The sequence below is a fragment of the Prionailurus viverrinus genome, chromosome A2, assembly GCF_022837055.1.
Source record: "Prionailurus viverrinus isolate Anna chromosome A2, UM_Priviv_1.0, whole genome shotgun sequence".
NCBI lineage: Eukaryota > Metazoa > Chordata > Mammalia > Carnivora > Felidae > Prionailurus > Prionailurus viverrinus.
Genome location: NC_062562.1, coordinates 145,702,102 through 145,720,378, shown reverse-complemented (window position 1 = coordinate 145,720,378; position 18,277 = coordinate 145,702,102). Strand labels below are relative to the sequence as shown.

General features: G+C 60.7%; 1 protein-coding gene and 1 long non-coding RNA gene across 13 annotated transcripts in view; one reads left to right on the top strand and one right to left on the bottom strand.

The window, feature by feature from the left end:
* Positions 1-2,652, top strand: part of LOC125160622 (uncharacterized) — a 15,920-nt gene extending 13,268 nt beyond the window's left edge. For 5 of the 11 annotated variants that reach the window (XR_007150307.1, XR_007150303.1, XR_007150306.1 and 2 more), the window contains 2 exons: positions 33-2,116; positions 2,503-2,650. This is a non-coding gene — a long non-coding RNA (uncharacterized LOC125160622). Of the gene's footprint in view, positions 1-32; positions 2,117-2,502 lie in introns of all 11 variants that reach the window. The other 6 variants (XR_007150313.1, XR_007150311.1, XR_007150312.1 and 3 more) reach the window with 5 other exon arrangements.
* The window catches only part of FLNC (filamin C), a 27,277-nt gene extending 9,000 nt beyond the window's left edge, over positions 1-18,277 (bottom strand). For both annotated transcript variants that reach the window (XM_047849738.1, XM_047849739.1), the window contains exons 1-28: positions 17,666-18,277; positions 13,066-13,314; positions 11,391-11,488; positions 11,092-11,242; positions 10,878-10,996; positions 10,592-10,669; positions 10,234-10,396; positions 9,858-10,058; positions 8,513-8,650; positions 7,990-8,116; positions 7,710-7,846; positions 7,307-7,500; positions 7,100-7,213; positions 6,338-6,481; positions 5,995-6,118; positions 5,699-5,859; positions 5,402-5,492; positions 5,143-5,312; positions 4,805-4,922; positions 4,453-4,715; positions 3,460-4,057; positions 2,630-2,803; positions 2,360-2,522; positions 1,919-2,079; positions 1,080-1,247; positions 877-1,000; positions 268-424; positions 3-192 (exon numbers count right to left, since the gene is read on the bottom strand). In XM_047849738.1, coding sequence (XP_047705694.1) covers positions 3-192; positions 268-424; positions 877-1,000; positions 1,080-1,247; positions 1,919-2,079; positions 2,360-2,522; positions 2,630-2,803; positions 3,460-4,057; positions 4,453-4,715; positions 4,805-4,922; positions 5,143-5,312; positions 5,402-5,492; positions 5,699-5,859; positions 5,995-6,118; positions 6,338-6,481; positions 7,100-7,213; positions 7,307-7,500; positions 7,710-7,846; positions 7,990-8,116; positions 8,513-8,650; positions 9,858-10,058; positions 10,234-10,396; positions 10,592-10,669; positions 10,878-10,996; positions 11,092-11,242; positions 11,391-11,488; positions 13,066-13,314; positions 17,666-18,020 — 4,930 coding nt within the window. In that variant the 5' untranslated portion in view covers positions 18,021-18,277. The remainder of the gene's footprint in view (positions 1-2; positions 193-267; positions 425-876; positions 1,001-1,079; positions 1,248-1,918; positions 2,080-2,359; positions 2,523-2,629; positions 2,804-3,459; positions 4,058-4,452; positions 4,716-4,804; positions 4,923-5,142; positions 5,313-5,401; positions 5,493-5,698; positions 5,860-5,994; positions 6,119-6,337; positions 6,482-7,099; positions 7,214-7,306; positions 7,501-7,709; positions 7,847-7,989; positions 8,117-8,512; positions 8,651-9,857; positions 10,059-10,233; positions 10,397-10,591; positions 10,670-10,877; positions 10,997-11,091; positions 11,243-11,390; positions 11,489-13,065; positions 13,315-17,665) is intronic.

Sequence of the window (18,277 nt, the reverse complement as noted above, 5' to 3'; positions counted from 1 at the left end):
ACCTGTGACAAGACACTTGCTGGCATCCCCAGTGGGCAGGGCGTGGATGCGGAAGGGCGAGTAGGGGATCTCGTCGCCGCCATACTTGATGGTGATGGTGTACCGGCCACTCATGTCTGGCAGGTAGGACACAGTGTACGTGCCATCCCCGTTGTCTCGGATGTTGGCTTTCTTGGGCTTTCCCTCCGGGTCCTGGGGGAGAAGCAGAGGTCAGGGCCTGCCTGTACCCAAACCCTGACCGGGGAAGTGTACTACACATGGACTCACCAGGATCTGGACGGTGAGCAAACCCTCACCGGCATCCCGGGCATCGATGGTGAACTCCACGGGCAGGCTGGCAGGGATGCCAGAGGCGTTGAGGCCGGGGCCGCTGGCCCGCACCTTGCTGGCATCATGGGCAGGAAGCACCTTGATCTTGAAAGGGCTTGAGGGACAGAAAGGATGGACAGTTGGCCGGGGGTCTGGGGGGAGAACTCTGGGGCGGGGAGGAGGGGGCAGACCACATCCTGAGTTTTGTGGGAGGATTACTCGAGGGTACCCGTGACAGACCCTAAGAATTCCTGCATTCCCAGTGAAGATGCTGTGGTCGGTTTAAAGAAGAGGGTGCAGGAGGCCACCTTCTCCCAAGGCACTCATTTTGTAGCTACGTGGTGGGAAAGCCCGGCCCAAGGAGAGCCCCTGGGGCTGTGCTGCCTGTGTGGTGACAGGCAGGGAGCCCCAAGGAAGAGCAGCGGGGGTGGCTGAGCCGGAGACCGGATGAGGCCAAAACGGTGGGGAGAGGGCACCCCCAGGGCCCTGCCAGTGGCCACAGGTGTGGCCCCAGTGGGAGCACCCCAGCGCTCAGCCACAGCATGGGAGCCCAAGAGTGCTTCTCACCTGCGTGGTACCTCCTGGTCGGCATACTTGACGGCTACCGTGTAGGGCCCATCGGTGGCTGGGGTGTAGTGGACGGTGTGGGTGCCATCTCCCTTGTCACGCACCTCTACAGGCTCGGCTACACCTGAGCAAGGGGGGAGGGTCAGCAAAGCCTCCTGGTGCCCCGCCCCGCCTCCTTCCACCCTGCCCCAGACATTCGGTACCTGTGGGGCCCAGCACGGCCACTTGCAGTGGGGCCCGGCCGGCTTGGCTGCAGTCCACCGTGAAGGTCTGGGGTACCCGGGCCCTGACACCGGCCCCCAGCCCCGGCCCTGAGCACTTCACCTTCCCAGGGTCCACCACATCCTTCACCGGCACCCGGAACGGGCTCCCTGCAAGGAGAAGGACATCAGCCCCTACCCACCTGCCCAGAAAGGTCTCTGACGCCGAGGAGGCAGGGGAGAGGTCTTCCCTGCCTTCCCTGCCTCTGAAATACCCTCAGAGAGGCCAGACCAACATGTACAAATGCTTAGGAACTTGCTCATAAACGGGGACAAATAAACTTGGCTGCAGACTAAGGTGGGGCAAACCTTATTATGTGCTGGGCCACAGGCCTGGAAGAAGACCTTCTTAAATTAATAAAATGCTAAAAATGGATTATTTTTAAAATAAAATGCACTTTTGACCACGAAGTTAGAAAAGTTACGGTGGAAAAAAAAAAATGTCCAATTTCAGCATGCCTAAGCTCTGCAATAACAGAAGACATGACCTGCCCAAGCAGCTCAGCCCTGTTCTTTGCAGACAGCGCGAGAAGGCACGAGAGAGAGGCTCTCCTCTGCTGGCGAGAGTGGCCTGGACTGTGCCTGAGTGACTGAACCCGTGAGGTCTGGCGCTCCAGGCAAAGGGCCGGGACGCCAGCCCTGGGCCTGTGGGAATGAACCGACGGGTTGTCCCATCAGCGACAATCACTGCCCTGCCTCTTGGCCACGGCCTCAGCAGCCACGCGTTGTCACTGATGCCTTCCCTGCACAACCCTCCCCCGCCACCCACTCTCTCTGCACACCTGGGATGGGCCGCCCCCCAAAGGTGATGTTGACGTCGTAGTCTCCAGCGGTGAAAGGGATGTACTCCACGGTACAGCTACCATCTTTGTTGTCCTTGCAGGACATCTTGGCTTCTGAGGGGCCCTCGATGGCTAGGCCGAGGCCTCCGGTGCCAGCTCCCCTGCAAGGCAACACCCTTCTCAGCTCTGCTAGGAACGGTGAGTAGGGAGAGGGAAGAGCCGCTGAAGGGGGTGGGTGGAGGACAGAGGGCAGGCTGCCAGGTGCCCAGCTGAGGAGGGACAAAGGGGCTGATCTTGAAACACCAGGGGAGGTAGGCTCCTGGGTCACCCTGGAGAGGGGGTGGGATGAGGTGCACACCGGAAGGACAAGGGAGAAGGGTGAGTAGCTGGGATCAGGGTGGCTACAGCATCGGTGTCCAGATTAGGAAAGGGGGAGGATACCTGGTCTCCACAGTGAAGTGGTTGGCCTTGTTGACCAAGCCGCTCTCCAGGCCAGGCCCAAAGGCCCTCACGCGGGTGGGGTCACAGCCCTCGGTCACGCCCACTCGGAAGGGGCTCTTGGGCACAGCTACGTCATCATACAGGACCTCCACCAGATGCACACCTGGAAGCCAGCCACACAGGGCGATCAGGGCATGCGCAGCCCCTAGCGACCCATCCGCACTGAGAGTCATCGGTTCCCCACCGTCCCCGCTCGGCCCAGGTCCTCACCCTCTTCATAGGCTGTGTACTGCACTCGGTAGGTGCCGTCCCCATTGTCTGTCACATAGGTGTCCGTCTTAGCACCCGAGGGGTTGAGCACACGAGCTGTCACGTGGTTCCCACCTGTGGCTGTTAGGGATCTTGCGTCCACAGTGAACTCAGTGGTCACCTCACGCAGGACACCTGGGTCCCAGGAAAGGAGTACTCCGTGTGAGTCAAGGGCAGCCTCACATGGTCGCTCATGCCTCCACCCTCCCCAGCTTTCAGGCTCTTGCTCTTATCCGCTACTTCCCAGCCTGAGCCCAGCCACCCTCTGCACCCCCCCCCCCCCCCGTGTGCTCCAGGCCCCTGCTTTGCTCCCATCACCACCGTGTGATATTCTGTTCATGTCAGGCACCCCACCAGGCTGTGGGCCCTTCAAGGGTGGGTCTGGGTCTTCTGTCTCCCTTGACCTTCCACTCTCATGCCTCGCCAGGGGCTGGCCTCCAACAGGTGGCCACTCACACTCACTGAACTGGGCTGAACTATCTCCTGACCTTCTACCCAAAGCTTTCCCACTCTATTCTCTACACTGGGGTCCTTAGCTTTCTCAGATCAGGCACCTGATCCGAAAGCTGGGATCTCCCCGGAAAGACGCACATAGGCAGACACAGTTTTGCCACGTGAGCAGAGGCAAAGCTCCATGCCCAGCCTCTGGTCCTTGGCTCCTTCTCTGGGGTACCTGAGTCCTAAGGACCCTCCTTTTACCTCCGCCTTGGCCCTCCCTGAGCCCTCAGCCCTGCTCCCTCCCTCCTGCTGATGTCCAGGGCTCCCTGACCAGCTCCACTTCTCTCACTCACCGTGAGGCTCCACCCCGGGCCCTGAGACCTTGACTCCACTGGTGTCGACAGCAGGCTGCACGTGGACGCGGGTAGGGAATTTGGGGACAGGGTGCCCGCCATACTTGATGGTAATTGTGTAGGTGCCAGGAAAGGCGGGGCTGTAGGTGATGTGGTAGGTGCCGTCGGCATTGTTGTGGATCAGCACCTCGGCCTTGACACCGGCGTCCGACAGGATCTCGATGGTCAGCTCAGCCTCGCCAGCCTCCGAGCAGTCCACTGTGAAGGTGGCCGCCTCGCCAGCCTTGCCACGCTCCAGGCCCGGCCCACTGGCCCGCACCTTGCTCGGGTCGAACACGGGCCGGATGGTGGCCTTGAAGGGTGAGCCAGGGATGTGGGCTTCGGCAAACAGGATGTTGATGGTGTACTCGCCGGGCTCCGTGGGCAGGTAGCTGACAGCACATGAGCCATCACCGTTGTCCTGGCACTCAATCTTGGCCTCACAGGGGCCCTCCACAGTCAGCCCCAGGCCGCCCGTGCCAGCCCCCTTGGTGTCAATGGAGAACGGTGCCGGGGTGCCTACCAGGCCGCCCTTGAGACCAGGCCCATAAGCACAAACCTAGGGAGAGGAGCAGGTATATAGTCTCCTTACATCCGGCCTCTCCCGTGCCTGGTCTTCGTGGCTCCCCACCCAGCTAAGCACCTTTAACTGTAGCAGCTATGACAGGCTGAGTCCTTACAACAATTCTAGATGAGGGAATGGAGGCTGACAGATTAAATAGTTTGTCTCGGTTAGTGAAGCTGGAGCCCAAGCCCGGTGTGATCAAAGGCCACACTCTTCATAACTAGGCTGTTTCAAAGGCAGGTCCTGAGATGGAGGGATCACCGTGGCCTTGGACCCAGGGCTGTAGTCATTCCAGGTACACGGGCCCTCTTGCCTCCGTGACTTATTCATTTTCCCTATAAACCCTCACTCAAATCCCAGCTCCCTTCAACTCCTATCTCCTTACTTACCTTGGAGGGATCAGGGGGCAGGACACCCTCCACAGCAAAGGGGCTACCGGGCACTGGGTGACCGTCGTAGGTGATGTCCACCTTGTAGGGTCCCTCCTCAGGGGGCATGTAGCGCACGGCCTGGGTTTCAGCTCCGCCCCCAGGCTCCAGCTTGCAAGGGATGGGGCGACGGGAGGGTGAAGTCATCCGCACATCCAGCTGCCCTTGACCGCCAGCCCCACGTGTGTTCACAGAGAAGGCCTGTTCTTGCCCCACAGCCACCTCTGCGGAGAGGTCAAGGGGCACAGTGAGCAGAGACTCCGGCCCACCCCACAGCACTTCTCCCTTCCAGGGCGGCTCCTGCCCCACTTACTGCTGTTCAGGCCTTGAACTTTGACTTTGCTGAGGTCCAGTGGGGGTGCCACATTCACCACAAAGGGGCTCTTGGGGACAGGGTCCCCACCGTAGGTCACCGTCACTGCCATGTTGCCCTATCGGGTATAAGAAGAGGTTAGAACTGGGTGGCTTAGACACGGCCTGGCAACATGCCCTTGGCCGATGTGGACCTCGGGCTCAGAGTGGCACAGCCAGAGAGGATAGGTGCCAGGAAAGGGCCAAGACGACCCAGAAGTGGTCCTAGGAGACCGGCGGAAGGAGATGCAGGACCCTCGTCAACCAGGATGGGTGGGGTGGGGAGGAAGCGGGACACACCTGCTGGACGGCCGTGTACTTGACGGTGTAGGAGTAGTCATGGTTGTCGATGATTTCAAAGTCCCGCACGGCCTCACCCTTGGCAGCCCCGGCAAAGTGCACGTCCAGCTTGGCCTTGCCGGCTCCCTTGGTCAGCACCGTGAAGTGAGTGGGCTTCCCGACTTCCACACCTGGGGAGCCCACCCCAAGACAGCGGTGAGGGCCTGGTGGACACCTAGCATCGATCCCGGCCCAGCCCAGCCCCCGCCCAAACGCCTACCCGTGCGGTTCAGCCCAGGGCCCTCAGCCTTGACTTTGCTGGCATCGTGGGATGGGTCCACCTTAATGTGGAAGGGGCTGGCAGGGATCTCCTGGGCGGAAAAAAAAGATCTGGTCAGGGTAGGCAAAGGTGGCTTCTGAAACAGCCCCTTTGTTCCTTCTGAGGCCCACCGCCCGCACACAGAAAGTGCTCTGTCGATGGCTGCGCAACTGTCCCCAAAGGATAGGATATGAAGCTGCGGCTTAGGCTTGGAGGCTGCAGGCCACCAGTGACGGCCAGAAGCCAAGGGTAGGGTACCTGGTTGGCAAACAGCACCATAATGGTGTAGCGGCCGGCCCCTGGGGGGGTGTACTTGACTGTGAAGGTGTCATTGTCGTTCTTGATGATGTCAAAGTCGATGTCAGCTTCTGCAGGGCCCACCACTCCGGGAGCACACTTGATGCCGATACTCACGTCACCTGAGGGGAGGCAGGCACAGGGCCATGAGTGGGTTCTCAACGGCCGCCCCCACTTAGCTAGAAGCAGGATCTGGCCAGAGTGCAAGCCCCACCTACCCAGGCCCCGCCCACTCCCCTGACCACAGCCAGGCACACCTTGCCCAGCCTCGCTGCAGTCCACGGTGAAATAGGTAGGCTCGTTGGCCTTGAGGCCCGTCTTCTCCACGCCTGGGCCATACACCTTCACCCGCTCGGGGTGACTGCCTTCTCCCACGTTCACCTGTCGGGAGGAGGTTGATGCTCAGCCCAGGGCCCCTCCCACAGGCCCCATACCCCATCACTACCCGCCCCGGCCTCAGCGGGACCAGCCTCAGCCTCTTTGTGGGTTTTGAGGTGGGGAGTGGAGACAAGGGCCCAGGGACGACCAACATCTCCTGTATGGGGCTCCACCCTCCCTCTGGGACCCCAGGCGGCAGGGGGGCAGGACAGGAGGACACACCCGGAAGGGGCTCTTGGGCACATTGACGCCTCCCCAGGAGATGATGATGGTGTGTTTAATGGGCTTGGTGGGCACGTAGGAGCAGCGGAAGGTGCCGTCGCCATTGGGGATGACCATGATGTTGACAGGGCAGCCATCAGCATCCTGCGGGGGGGGGGGGGGGGGGTGGGTAACCAAACGAGAGTCTTAAGAACACTCCGGCCTCCTCAGAGCACTGACGCCCTCTGCTGGCCTCAGGCAGCCCTCCTCACCTACTGCCTCAGACCTCAGGCCAGAAGAGCCCAGCGCCACGTGCTATGGTGGCGGGGAGCACGCCCTGGGAGCCATTTGTGTGGCCCAGCCTCCCAGCCCAGGCATCTGCAATGTGTTAGCTGGGAAAAGGCTGGGTTAAATCAATGTTTCTAAAATTGAATAGTGAACATGTTAAAGGAAAATCATCCTCTTGAACCCAAGAGTACATTCATTAACTTCTAGGGATTAGCGGACAGCAGCATGAGAAACGGACTTGGGAAGTCAATGTCATATTCAAATCGTCTTTCAATTGCAAAATTATTAGTACAAAAAAATATACTTTTGGTAAAATATGTTCATAAGGTTATCATCAGAAAACACAACATTTTTAAGTTTCCCATAGTTCTTTTGGATCCGTGAGAGTCAAGCCGGGCCAGTGACGCTACAATTTCCCCTACCTCTCACCTGCCTCCGCCCTCCCAGGGTTCCTGCCCAGGGCAATGGGGGTAGCAGGACCGGGCAGTGACTTACCTGGGCATACAGGTTCAGGTCTCCCTTGCCAGCAGCACGGGCATCGATGGTGAACTCTGCAGGCTTGTCCACGATGCAGCCAGTGGGCTCCAGGCCAGGCCCAAAGGCCTTCACCTGTGCGGGGGGAGGAGCGGAGGGCTAGGCTGGGGACTGGAGGAGGGCCTGCGCACCCCATCCCGGGCTAGTATGCAGGCCCAAGGACCCCACCTTATCCGGGAAGCAGTCAGGTGCGGCTGGCTGGATGTGGGCAATGAAGGGTGAGTCTCGGATGTCCTCGTCATCGCAGATGACGTGCACGGCATACTCCCCAGGCTCCGTGGGCCAGTACCGCACGTCGCAGGAGCCATCCCCCTTGTCATCACACTCGATCTTGGCCTGTGAGGGCCCCTCGATGGAGAATCCTGGGCGCGATGGAGGGAAGATCAGGGGGTCCAAGAGGCAGCTTGGACACTCGGGCAGGTCTCCTATCGCTCCCTCAGTCACCCCTCCATCCCACTCCGTCTCATCCTGATACTACCCAGCGTTCCCGCCTCCCGTCCCCAGTCACCCCCCGTGTCCCTCCATCGCACCACTCCCCAGCGTTCCCGCTTGCTGCCACCCAGCCACTTACCCAGTGTCCCCACCTCCGTGCCAATGGCCTCCACCACAAAGTCGGCCGACTTCCCCACCTGGCCAGTTTTCAGGCCGGGACCCCAGGCCCGTACCTTCTGCGCTCCTGCCTCTGGGCTCACCTGTACCTCAAAAGGACTGGGCGAAGAGGGATCTGGGGTCAATGCCGGGAAGCACCTCTGCCAGAGGTACCAGTCCTCTCTTCCCTCAGGCAGCCCGTCCTCCCCTCCCCAGCCTGTGAGGCCCCAGACAGGCAGGCCTGGCGGGTGCGTGGTGCTTACCTGCGGGGGATGGCGTAGCCGCCCCACGTGATGGTCACCACATACTTCCCAGGCACCACAGGGTGGTACTCACACTCGAACACGCCATCTCCAGCCTCTCGCACTTTCACTGGCTCTTCTGTGCCCTCTGAGGAGACGGGGAGCACACAGGGAGGTGATCACCAGTCTGAGAGCCACAGGTCCTCAATCCCCTCAGGGACCCCGGCACCCGGGCCCAGCCTGAGGGCAGTGCGACTAGTGGGCAGAGCTGAAACTCGGGCAGGGACCACATGCCATCCCTGTGCATGACACCCAGAGTAGCGTGTAGGGTGAAAAGGATCATTTCCAGTTTGCAGGTGAGAAACCGAGGCAAGAGAGGAGACAACATGCCTAAGGTCCCATGGTACCTCTGGGCAGAGTCTCTTCTTGGAGTCTCTCCGGGGCGGGGCATGGTGCTGGTTGTCACTGCCCTCAGGAAGCCAGAACCACGGGCCATATTTCCTCCCTGCTCTCCCACCCCCCAGTCCTGGGCCCCGGCACTCACTTGGCCCTTTGACTGTGACCTTGAGCTCCCCGCTGCCGGCACCCTTAGTGAACACCTTGAAATCAGCCACCTCTTTCACACGCACACCCTTGGGCTGCAGGCCCCGCCCAGAGGCACGGCAGGCGTTAGGGTTACAGGCTGGGGGTTGGAAGAAGATTAGGGGTGCTGAGGGGCTGGAGACAGAGCCTCAGCCCCTCACCACTCATTTCCCACCTCACTGGACATAGTGTTCCTGACCCTCACAGGCACAGGCTATGGCCTCATGCAGTCCTCCCCCGTGCTCCCCAGGGCCCCCGACACAACTGGGGCCCTTGGGAGCCATGCTGGACGAGGAGCCGGCTACAAGAAACCCTCCCTGCTGGGCTTCTCAGAGTCAGTGTCACTTGGGACACAGACATGGCAGAGCCTGGGCAGAGAGTGGGGCAAAGAGAGATAGGGGAAGGCCCCAAGCCACCCCAAGCCACCCACCCAGAGCCATCTGAGCCTTCTCAGGCAGAGCCACCATAGCAGCTTTAGGACTAGGTCATGCCATAAAACACTAAGCGAGGCCACAGAACGAGATATTCAACATAACATGAAGCCTTCTGCAGGTCACGGGCAATGCATGGAAATCAGCCTGCCACAGAACACTACCAGGGGCAATGAACCCAGACCTTGCTACTGAACACAGGCCAAAGAAGAGTGATCTCAGACTGCCACGGAACACATAAAATGGCAGAGGACCCAACGGGATGCCACAAAACAGGCAAGGACGTATAATCCAGGCCTACCACAGGACACAGGCAATGGCACAGAACCTGGGGCCCGTCACAGAATGCCACGGAAGGGGGGCCATTCCACACTGCCTGGGCCATTCCACACAGCACAGGTGAGGCCAGTCAGCTGTGGCCATGCTGGCCCCACCTCCCCTGGACAGTACTAACGTGGCACCACTTTCTTGGCCTGGTGGATGATGGGCACGGAGGGGACGTGTGACGGCAAGGGCTCTGAGCGGCAGGGAGAGAACCAAGTGGCGGGAGTCACCGCCCGAGGGCCTGGGGTATGGGTGCCCATCACATATGCCCCCACAACCCTTGCAAGGTGGCACCTGTCTGTATACTTTGCTGTGGTCTCCGGACCCTCCCTGGGATAGTAGGTGGAGAGACGACCAGGATGAGATCTCTCCAGAGCTACCCCCTGCCCCCGCCCCATGGATATTCTACCTATTTTAACGCCGGCTCCCCCCCCACCCCTGGATTTAGCGGTTCGTTTCCCATAAACCCTCGGCCCCGGAATTTGGTGGCAATTCTCTCTGTGTCCTGGCCTCAGGGAGGGTGACTATGGGGCTGGGTGAAGGGCCTTTTACCTTCAGCTACATGGACGGGGAAAGGACTGCGGGTGATGGGGGCACCAGCGAAGGCCACATGCACCGTGTGGGGCCCCTCCATCACAGGCCTGTACGTGCATCGGAACGTGCTGTCGCCCTTGTCCTCCAGGGCCACCTCCACTGTGTCCCGCCGGCCCTGCGGGTCCACGATCACCACGGCAACATCACCAGTGCCGGCCCCTGCCGTGCACAAAAAGCCGTCAGCAACCCCTCTCTGGACACAAACAGCTGCTCGGGGCTCCCTCACTCTGGGACCACCCACCCTCTGGCTGAGACCCTGCCCCTGTCCCCCATCCACATCGCCCCATGTAGTCATGCGCTGCCCGCCTGACATCCCCCTAGGGCCCATCCTTACCCGCAGTATAGATGTCAAAGTACGTGGGTTTGTTGGCCACATTGCCCACAGGCTCCAGGCCAGGGCCACGGGCTGACACCTTGTTGGCATCTCCCAGAGCCATGCCCACGTTCACCTCAAAGGGACTGCGTTCGATATTCTGGCCAGCAAAGAGCACAGTCACCTGCAGATCAGGGGCCAAATGTTAGCCTCTCGGGGAAAGCAGTTCTTTCGAGAGGGGGTGGATGGGCAGGGCGGAACCGAGGCTGGGGAGAGGTGGGCTGCTGGGCATGCTGGGGTGGGCTGCGAGCTGAGAGAGGGCTCCACGACGACAGAGCCAAGGACGTGAGCGGGATGGGGAGGGTCGGCAGGGAGATACCTTGTGCAACCCCGCAACCTTGGGCACATAGGAGACAGCATAGGTGCGGTTCTTGTCATTGTTGGGAACCACTTTGGCCTGTTGGGAAGGGAAAAGACCGGAAGTCACAGAGGCTGCAGCCCCTCCTGACCCCACAGTGCCTGGCAGCACCCACGGTGATGCTTCCCCCAGAACCCGGCCTAGTAGTTAATTCTGGCAGCCATCTCCAGGCCAGTCCTGCAAGCAGCCCGCGGTCTCTGGTTCGAAGCCCATGCCATTCCCTCTTGTCCTCAGCAGCTCTCCATACCTCCTCGGTGTGGCCCTCAGGGTCCTCAATGTAGACCAGCACCTCGCCCACGCCGGCATCCACCGTCTGCACGGTGAAGTGGGCAGGCTGTAGCACAGTGTTGCCGTGGGGCTCGATGCCTGAGGGACAGACGGCAGAGCCAGGTTACTTAGGAAGACCCATCCTAGGATGAACCCAACTGCCCAGGGAAGACCGGCAGGGACTCGACACGTACCAGGCCCGTAGGCGATGGCCTTCTTGGGGTTCAGCTGTTTAGAGCGAACAGGGGCACCAGGTTTGAGTTTGGCCTTGGGGAACTGGGACAGGTAGGTCATGACAGAATGCTCATCCACGTTGGGGTCCACAATCTCCTCGGGGGCAATCACCTGCCACAGGGAAGAAGGGAGTTACAGGGTGCCCTCTACCCAGTGACCTCGGTGCTCTCCCCCCTCTTGACCGGGCATCCTCATAGACCCAACCTCCGTCCTGGCTCTCCTGGCCCCCTACTCTCCCCCACCCTCTTTGTTCGTGTACCTGGGGCACCCCGAGCCAGTCGTCCGCCTGCTGCATGGCCTCCCGGGCGTTCTCCACAGGCTGGTTGGGGTCCCAGGCTTCCCAGTCAGGGCACAGGCCTAGAGAGATGGTAGAGGGAGACGATGAGTAGGGGAAGGCAGCCAGTCAGAATGCAGAGCATCTGCTCACCCGACACCCTCACAGGCTGCGGGGTCACGCCCGCTGCTGCGCAGCTCTGGGCCCCTGACCAGCCAGGTTCTTGCTGCCCCCCTATGTTACGGACCATCGCTGGGATGCCCATCGCCATTGGGAGGCGCGGCAGCCCTCCCTAGCACCAACAATGAGGCCTTTCTGCCCTGGCTGACGCAGCCTGGCACCAGCCCTGCCAGTCAGCCTTCTGCCGGCCCAAGCCCCAGCGCAGACCCTGTCAGGACAGCCCCCCCCCCCCCCCCCCCCCCCCCGGTCCTTCCTGCCTCACTCCTGCTGCCTCGGGGCAGCAGGTTCCACCCTGCACATGCCTCTGACGCCATCCTCTACAAGGTCTCCTCACAGCCTCCCTCAAGTCCTAGAGCTCCAAACACTTCCCACGTCAGTCTTAGAGCCTAAGACACCCTCTCCTTCCTCATTACCCACTTGGGGAAACTGAGGCACATAAGGGCATGTTATGAGAGGATAGGTTCTCCTCTGTGGCCACCCAAAACACAGCCCTCCTAATGGGAAGAATGCTGAGGCAGCTCCAGATCACTCTTGTCAAGGGGTGCAAAGGTCAGGGGGTGCCTGGTCCAGGCCAGAGCTGGAGGAGGGGTGATGCTCACTGGCTGGGAGGGGGCCGGCTCAAAGGCTGGAATCCATGACCGGCCGGAACAGCTGAGCTCACTTCTGGCGGCCTCACCAGCTGTGGGCAATGGCTCAGCAGCTGGGAATGCTTCCCAGGCGGCTGGTGCCCCCGCCTCCCACCCCCTGCTCCCCAGCTGACCCCAGACTGGGGAGGATTCTCCCAAGGGGCCATGGCTCCCCAGAGGCAGAGCTGACCGACTCGGATTAGAAGGCGATCTATCTTCTTGGGAGGTGATGGTCAGAAAGGGAGATGCATATAGGGCAGGGCTCTAGCCAGTCATGGCCTCAGTCTTCTCATGGGCCCTGACTGCCCCCCCCCCACCTGACCGGGCCAGGGCCTACGTTTGAGAGGACAGTGTTGGGCCACCTGTCACTGGGCAGCAGCACACCAGCCTCAGTCCCTCCTCAAACCTCTCCCAGAGCCTCACAAAGAAGAACCTTCTCAGGGTCTGACTTCTGGGCTTCTTGCTACAAGTCCTACCATATTTCCTTTCTCTCAGCTCAGCAGAAATGGTACCCGTATGGCAAAGTAGGACACTCATGGAGCAGGAAGTTGAGACCTTGGGCTCAAGTTCAGTTCTGCCACAGATACACTGTGTGATCTTGGACAAATCACTGGCCCTCTCTGGACCTCATTGCCCTTGTCTGTAAAATGAGGAATTCTGAACCTTTTGCTGCAAGCTGCAGTATCTGTCGCACCCGCAGGAAGGGCCTGTCACCAGCAATGACTCTCAGCTGGAGCAGAGGGCAAGCCCCACAGGCCGTCCTGATCCCCCAGCCCGGAGATATGCATTCTGACAGCCACAGCCCTCAGCACCACCAGCGAAGGGCTCCATGATGGGCCCACTGGTCCACTTACCAGGGGCACAGTTGTCCACCAGGGCGCCCAGAGCTTTGCCATCCTGCCAGTCACGGTTGAAGTTAGTGATGGGCAGCTGGGGCACCTTGTTCTGGATCCAGCCGAGCAGACGCTGCTTGGGCGTCTGCTTGCGGGCGTCCTCGTCCTCCTCATCCTCCCACATGGGCATGGAGATAGAGTAGTGTAGGATCAGCGTCCAGATCAGACCCAGGATCAGCTTCAGGTTCCCATCCACAATGGCCTTGCTGTCTGCAGAGTGGAGGGGACACGCTGGGCTCAGCGAGGGGGCTGCCCGCCACAGCTCAGCTCACGAGGCAGCTGCTAGAGCAGAGGGGGTCAGGCCTCCCACTTTCGGAACCTGCCCCCTTCTCTGCCTACCAAATTCTCACCCTCCAGCAAGGCCAAGGCCGCGCCCAGAGGCCTAACGTTTTGGGTCTGCCTACAGCGTGCCCCACGGCAGGTACCTTCACCTGTGGAACAGCGCATGCGTGGGCCTCCATCCGGCTACAGGCCCCCTGGCGATCATCCGGGATTGTAAGCCTCTGCGGGGGGGCTGCGCCGTTTTCATTTTTTAAGTTTTATTGAGGTGTGCCTGACACACAAGCTGCACGTATTAAACTGGACAAGCTTTGACAACATGTATGTGCCTATAACGCCATCAGCACAAGTCATAAACCTATCCACCTCTCCCCGGATTTCCTTGCACGTACCCCTTTGTGGTCCCTCCGCCTGCCCTTCCTTGTCCCCCTTTCCAGGCAACAACTGGTTTGCCCTTGGTTACTATGGATTAGTTTGCATTTTCTAGAGATTTATACAAATGGAATCATATAGTAAGTACTCTTTGGTTTCTTTCACAGTAGACACTATTTCTCTACACTCAGAGCCTAGGACTTAGTAGGATCTCAGTAAATACTAGTTGAATGAATATTAAAAAAACTGAAATTAGAGAGGAATTAGAACTAACCTGGTTCCAGCCGAATTCTCCTCTTGAACACCATAAAAGGCTTTTGGAACAAAGTTCGGGGAGGGGGAGGGAGAGGGGGGTACACAGTGCATGCTTGGGTAAGGCTTGAAAATCATGTTTTCAAATGCTGGGGCCAGTGGGGTTTCACATGAGCCAGCAGGAATGTCACCCGTGTGGACTCAAGTCTCAGGAGCTGAGACTCTTCACCCATCCCCACCTTGGAGGAATACTAGGGACCAGAATCGCTTCCTCAAGATTCGGGAGACCTCGTTCTCCTTCAACAGCCAGAGTGAAATATCCAGGAGCCGGGATGGCCTACAGTATGAGTCTTTGGAAGCCAGCTTATTTGTAAAGGGCAATGCAGGCCTGAAATCCATCAGCTTCCCTGAACACTACTTTTAGGAGGTTGGGAGGGGGGACAGAAGATTCAGCCTTGTTTACTGGCGTTGCCTGAGAGATGGGAGAGGGTGAGGCTGGAGGCGCACCCCCCTCCCCCCCCCCAACACCCCTTACACAACTTTTCCTCCTCCCCTAGATCTTGGGAGAAAACAGTCGGGAGACCAAAGGCCTGGGGAACCCCAGCATCCCCCACCCCATCCCCACCAGCCCCCAGGAGGGGGAATCGCAGCCTCTCTATCCCTCTGGCCTCCAGCTCTGGCCCCCTTGGCTCCCCCACCCTTTCACTGATTCATCCTTCCTTCCCCGGCAGCTCCCCAGCCCGCCCCCTCTCCCCCTGGCTCTGCTGCAGCACAAAGGTTTGGCAGCTTTCAGATTCCATGACACAACTCACTCCCGGCCTCCCGGTGCTTCAGGGCGCTCTCTCAAACACACAGGCCGCCATACTCTCACACAGTCTTGACACCCAGTGCCCCAAGTGCCCCAAGGCCTCTCACCACCCCGACAGCCTCCAAAGCCAGTGCTCACACACCCAGAAGAGCTTCTTGCAAACCAGGGGGGGGGGGCAGATTCGTGGGAGGGAGGCCTTGAGGCTGCTGGGGTTGGAGGGGGTGTCATTCATATTTGCCTCAAGGAGAAGTCTCTCCCCAGTGACTGGCCCTGGGCCAGACAGCAAGTGGTCCACTGCGGCTTGGGGCAGGAGAGGGACCTAGAGTCCTGCTCCGGAGCAATGACCTTCCTCTCCAGACCCATTCCTGCCCCAGGCCAGGCAGAAAAGGGGAGCTCAGGCTTCCTCCCTCCCACCCTGAGCCACCACTTCTTCTCCAGCCTGGGGACACCCCCGAAGGGGTGGGAAGAGCCCTACAGCCAGACCCTGAGGCCACCCCAGGCCTCAGGGGTGGGGAAGGAGTGAGGGCCCTGGCGAGGGAGGTGCCGGCACAGCTGCTGCCCCCCTCTGGCCCCTCCCTCAGCTGTTGGCTCTAGAAGGAGTAGCAACTGGGGAACAGCTGCGGCACAGAGCTGCCTCATTAGGCCTCTTTGTTTGGAGGGGCTGAGGGGCTGGTGGGGGCCGGGTTGGGGTGCTGGGGTAAGGGCACACAGCTCCTTCAACCCGGGCTGAGCACCCCGTTCTTTAGCTGGACTTCCCAGCCCCCAGCCCCCACCCCACTCCTGGAAAGGGAAGTGGGGAGTCTTTCTGACCCCCTCCCAGGTGCCCAGATGCTCCATCGCAGTCCTGAGATAAGGCCCAGAGGAGGCCCCCCCCCCCCCCACCACCACCACAGCCCCTTCCCACCACTGATCGGGCCAGGGGGAACCAGAGGAAGCAGAAAGCCGCCCCTGGTGGGGAATCCCTTGACATCTCCTCAGGGTCGAGCAGCCCCGCCCCCTGTGCCCCCTCCCTCCACCCTCAGCCTCAGGCCCGGCCCCAAATTGCTGACAGCTTATCTCATCAGCACGAGTGAGCCACTTGGCCCAAATGGGGAACAGTTCCCCTTCCTCTCAGCGGGAACCCAGGAGCGTCCCTCCCGCCCCCAAACCATCTTTTCCTTCTTCCCCCTCTACTCTGAGCCGGCCCCTCCGCTGTTGAGCCAAGGGGCCGGAGCCAGGCACCGCCATGGGGGAGGGGAGAGGTGCGCTCAGGAAGGATGAGGCCTGGAGAGGGGCCGGCGGCCCCCGCAGCGGGGAGGGGAGAGGAAGGCTGAGCAGTTTCCTATAAAGTCCTGGTGAGGCCGGAGGCCCTCCTCTTGAGACCCCACCTGGGACCGTCAGTCTGTGGGTCAAACCTCAGCATGCAGGGGGATGACAGCCCCAGGACTGACTTGTCTCTGATTCCCCCACACAAATCCTCCCACCAACCCCCCACCAACACACACACTCTGTAGCCCTCACCCCACTACACACACCAGGGTCCCCTCCCCCACCCCTGTCCTCAGGCTTGTCCTTCTGGAAAGCTCAGAGACATCTGCTGTGTCACGGAGGCAGGGCTATTTCCAGGCCAGAGCGGGTGGGGTGGGGGGGCAGTATTGGGGCAGGAGGGGTAAGGCCTAGAGAGGGGACTGGACAGGGCAAAGGGCCCCGGACTGACTTCAGCTGCTAATTCAGGAGGCCTAGAGATGCCCTGAGGGAGAGTGGGGGTGGACAGATATTCAATTATCTTTGGGGTAGCCTGGTGGGGGAAGGCATCGGACCCCATGTGAAACTCTTCTCCTGGGGTTTTGGGGTGCACCCCAAGGGGCCCTTTCCTGTAAATCACAGCAAGACTCTTAAGAGCTCACCACTGGGGTAGGGGGTCTTCCCTAGGCTCCCAGCCAGCAGGGAGGACTGCAGGGCTGTGAGGGGAGGAGCAGCCTCTGACCACTCAGAGCCCACCCTCAGCTCCCCAAGCTCCCAAGCCTGGAGTGCTTCCCCACCCCCACCAGCACTGATACACCTTCCAAATCTGGTTACACTCAATGACTTCCTCCCTTCTACAGGCCTTCCCCTCCCTCCTCTCAACCCAGACAGTTAGCTGCAGCCAATCCAGTCCTAGGGAGTGGGCTGGGGCCTGGCATGGACTTAGGGGAGCACCCTCCTGCGCAGGCTAAAGCAGGAGGTGGATAGGCAGGGGTTAAGGCTTTCTGCCCTCTCTTAGTGCCTTTTTAGGTTTCTGAGGCTGGGCCCTGCCTGCCCTGGCCCAGGGGCCTGAACCCAGCTGCTAAGCACAGGCCTGTGGAGCCCGCCGCCCCCCCCCCCCCCCCATGCCTGCCTAGCCACCAGCTTCCCTGACCTGCCTTCAGCCTGCTTCTCCCCCATGGACGTGCTGGGAGGCAAAGAAGCTCTTTGCTTTGTTTAGGGAGTAAATGCCCCCCAGGAATCAGTAATGGGCACCCTGTCTTCTCAAGCATGGGCTGGGATGGCCCCATGGCAAGAAAGGGGACAATGAGTAGAGGCGGGTTGATGGGAGTGTGTGCCGGGAGGCTGAGCTGGACGACTTAGAAACGGTAAGGTGTGGACTCCCCTGGGGAACCCCAATATTCCGCTGAAGGGACAGAGGGGTGTGAAGGCACTGCCCATATGGCCCGCATTGATGGCAGGAAAGCAGGGACCAGGGCCCTCTCCCTGGGCCAGGGGGCCACTCTCTGTCCTATCTCAGCTCCCGGCACCCACCCAGCACCTGTGTCCGCCGCCCCCAGGGGCCAGCCCTTTCTTGGGGCACTTCCCCCTCCCCGCTGTGTCCGTGCACTGCTCGCCCGCACTGACCGATGGACACGAGCTTGATGTGCTCGCGCTCCAGGAACTCGAGGGCCACGGACACGTTCTCCAGCTTCATCTGGCGGAAGTTGGGGCGCGGGTGGAACTTGCGATACATGCGCTTCTGGCTGAGCACCTCGAGCAGCGCGATGAGGCGCAGCCCGTCGCTGAGGTCTCGCTGCAGGTCGGTCAGGCGCTTGCCCACACACTTCAGGTGCTCGTTGCACCAGCGCGTGAACGTGTTCTGCTGGATCTTCTTCCACGGCGCGTCCTCCGCCAGGTCCTTCTCCGTGGACGGCATGTCGTCCACCTCGTCGCCCAGGCCGAGGCCGGCGGCCTCTGAGTAGCTGCTGTTGTTCATCATGCTGGCGCGGGCTGGGGCGGGGGCTGCTCTGCCTGCTGGGCTCGGGCTGGGCTCGGGCTGGGGCTGGGGCGCTGTCGGGGCGCTGTCGGGGCGCTGTCGGGGCGCTGTCGGGGCGCGACCGCGGGACTCGCAGCTCTGCGCTGCGCTGCTCTCAACTTGTCTCGCGCCCTGTCTAGTGGGACTCGGCTGGCCTCCTCGGCTCCTCGGCCGCGCTCTCTCTCTCTCTCTCTGTGTCTCTCTCTCTCCCTCCGGGGGCG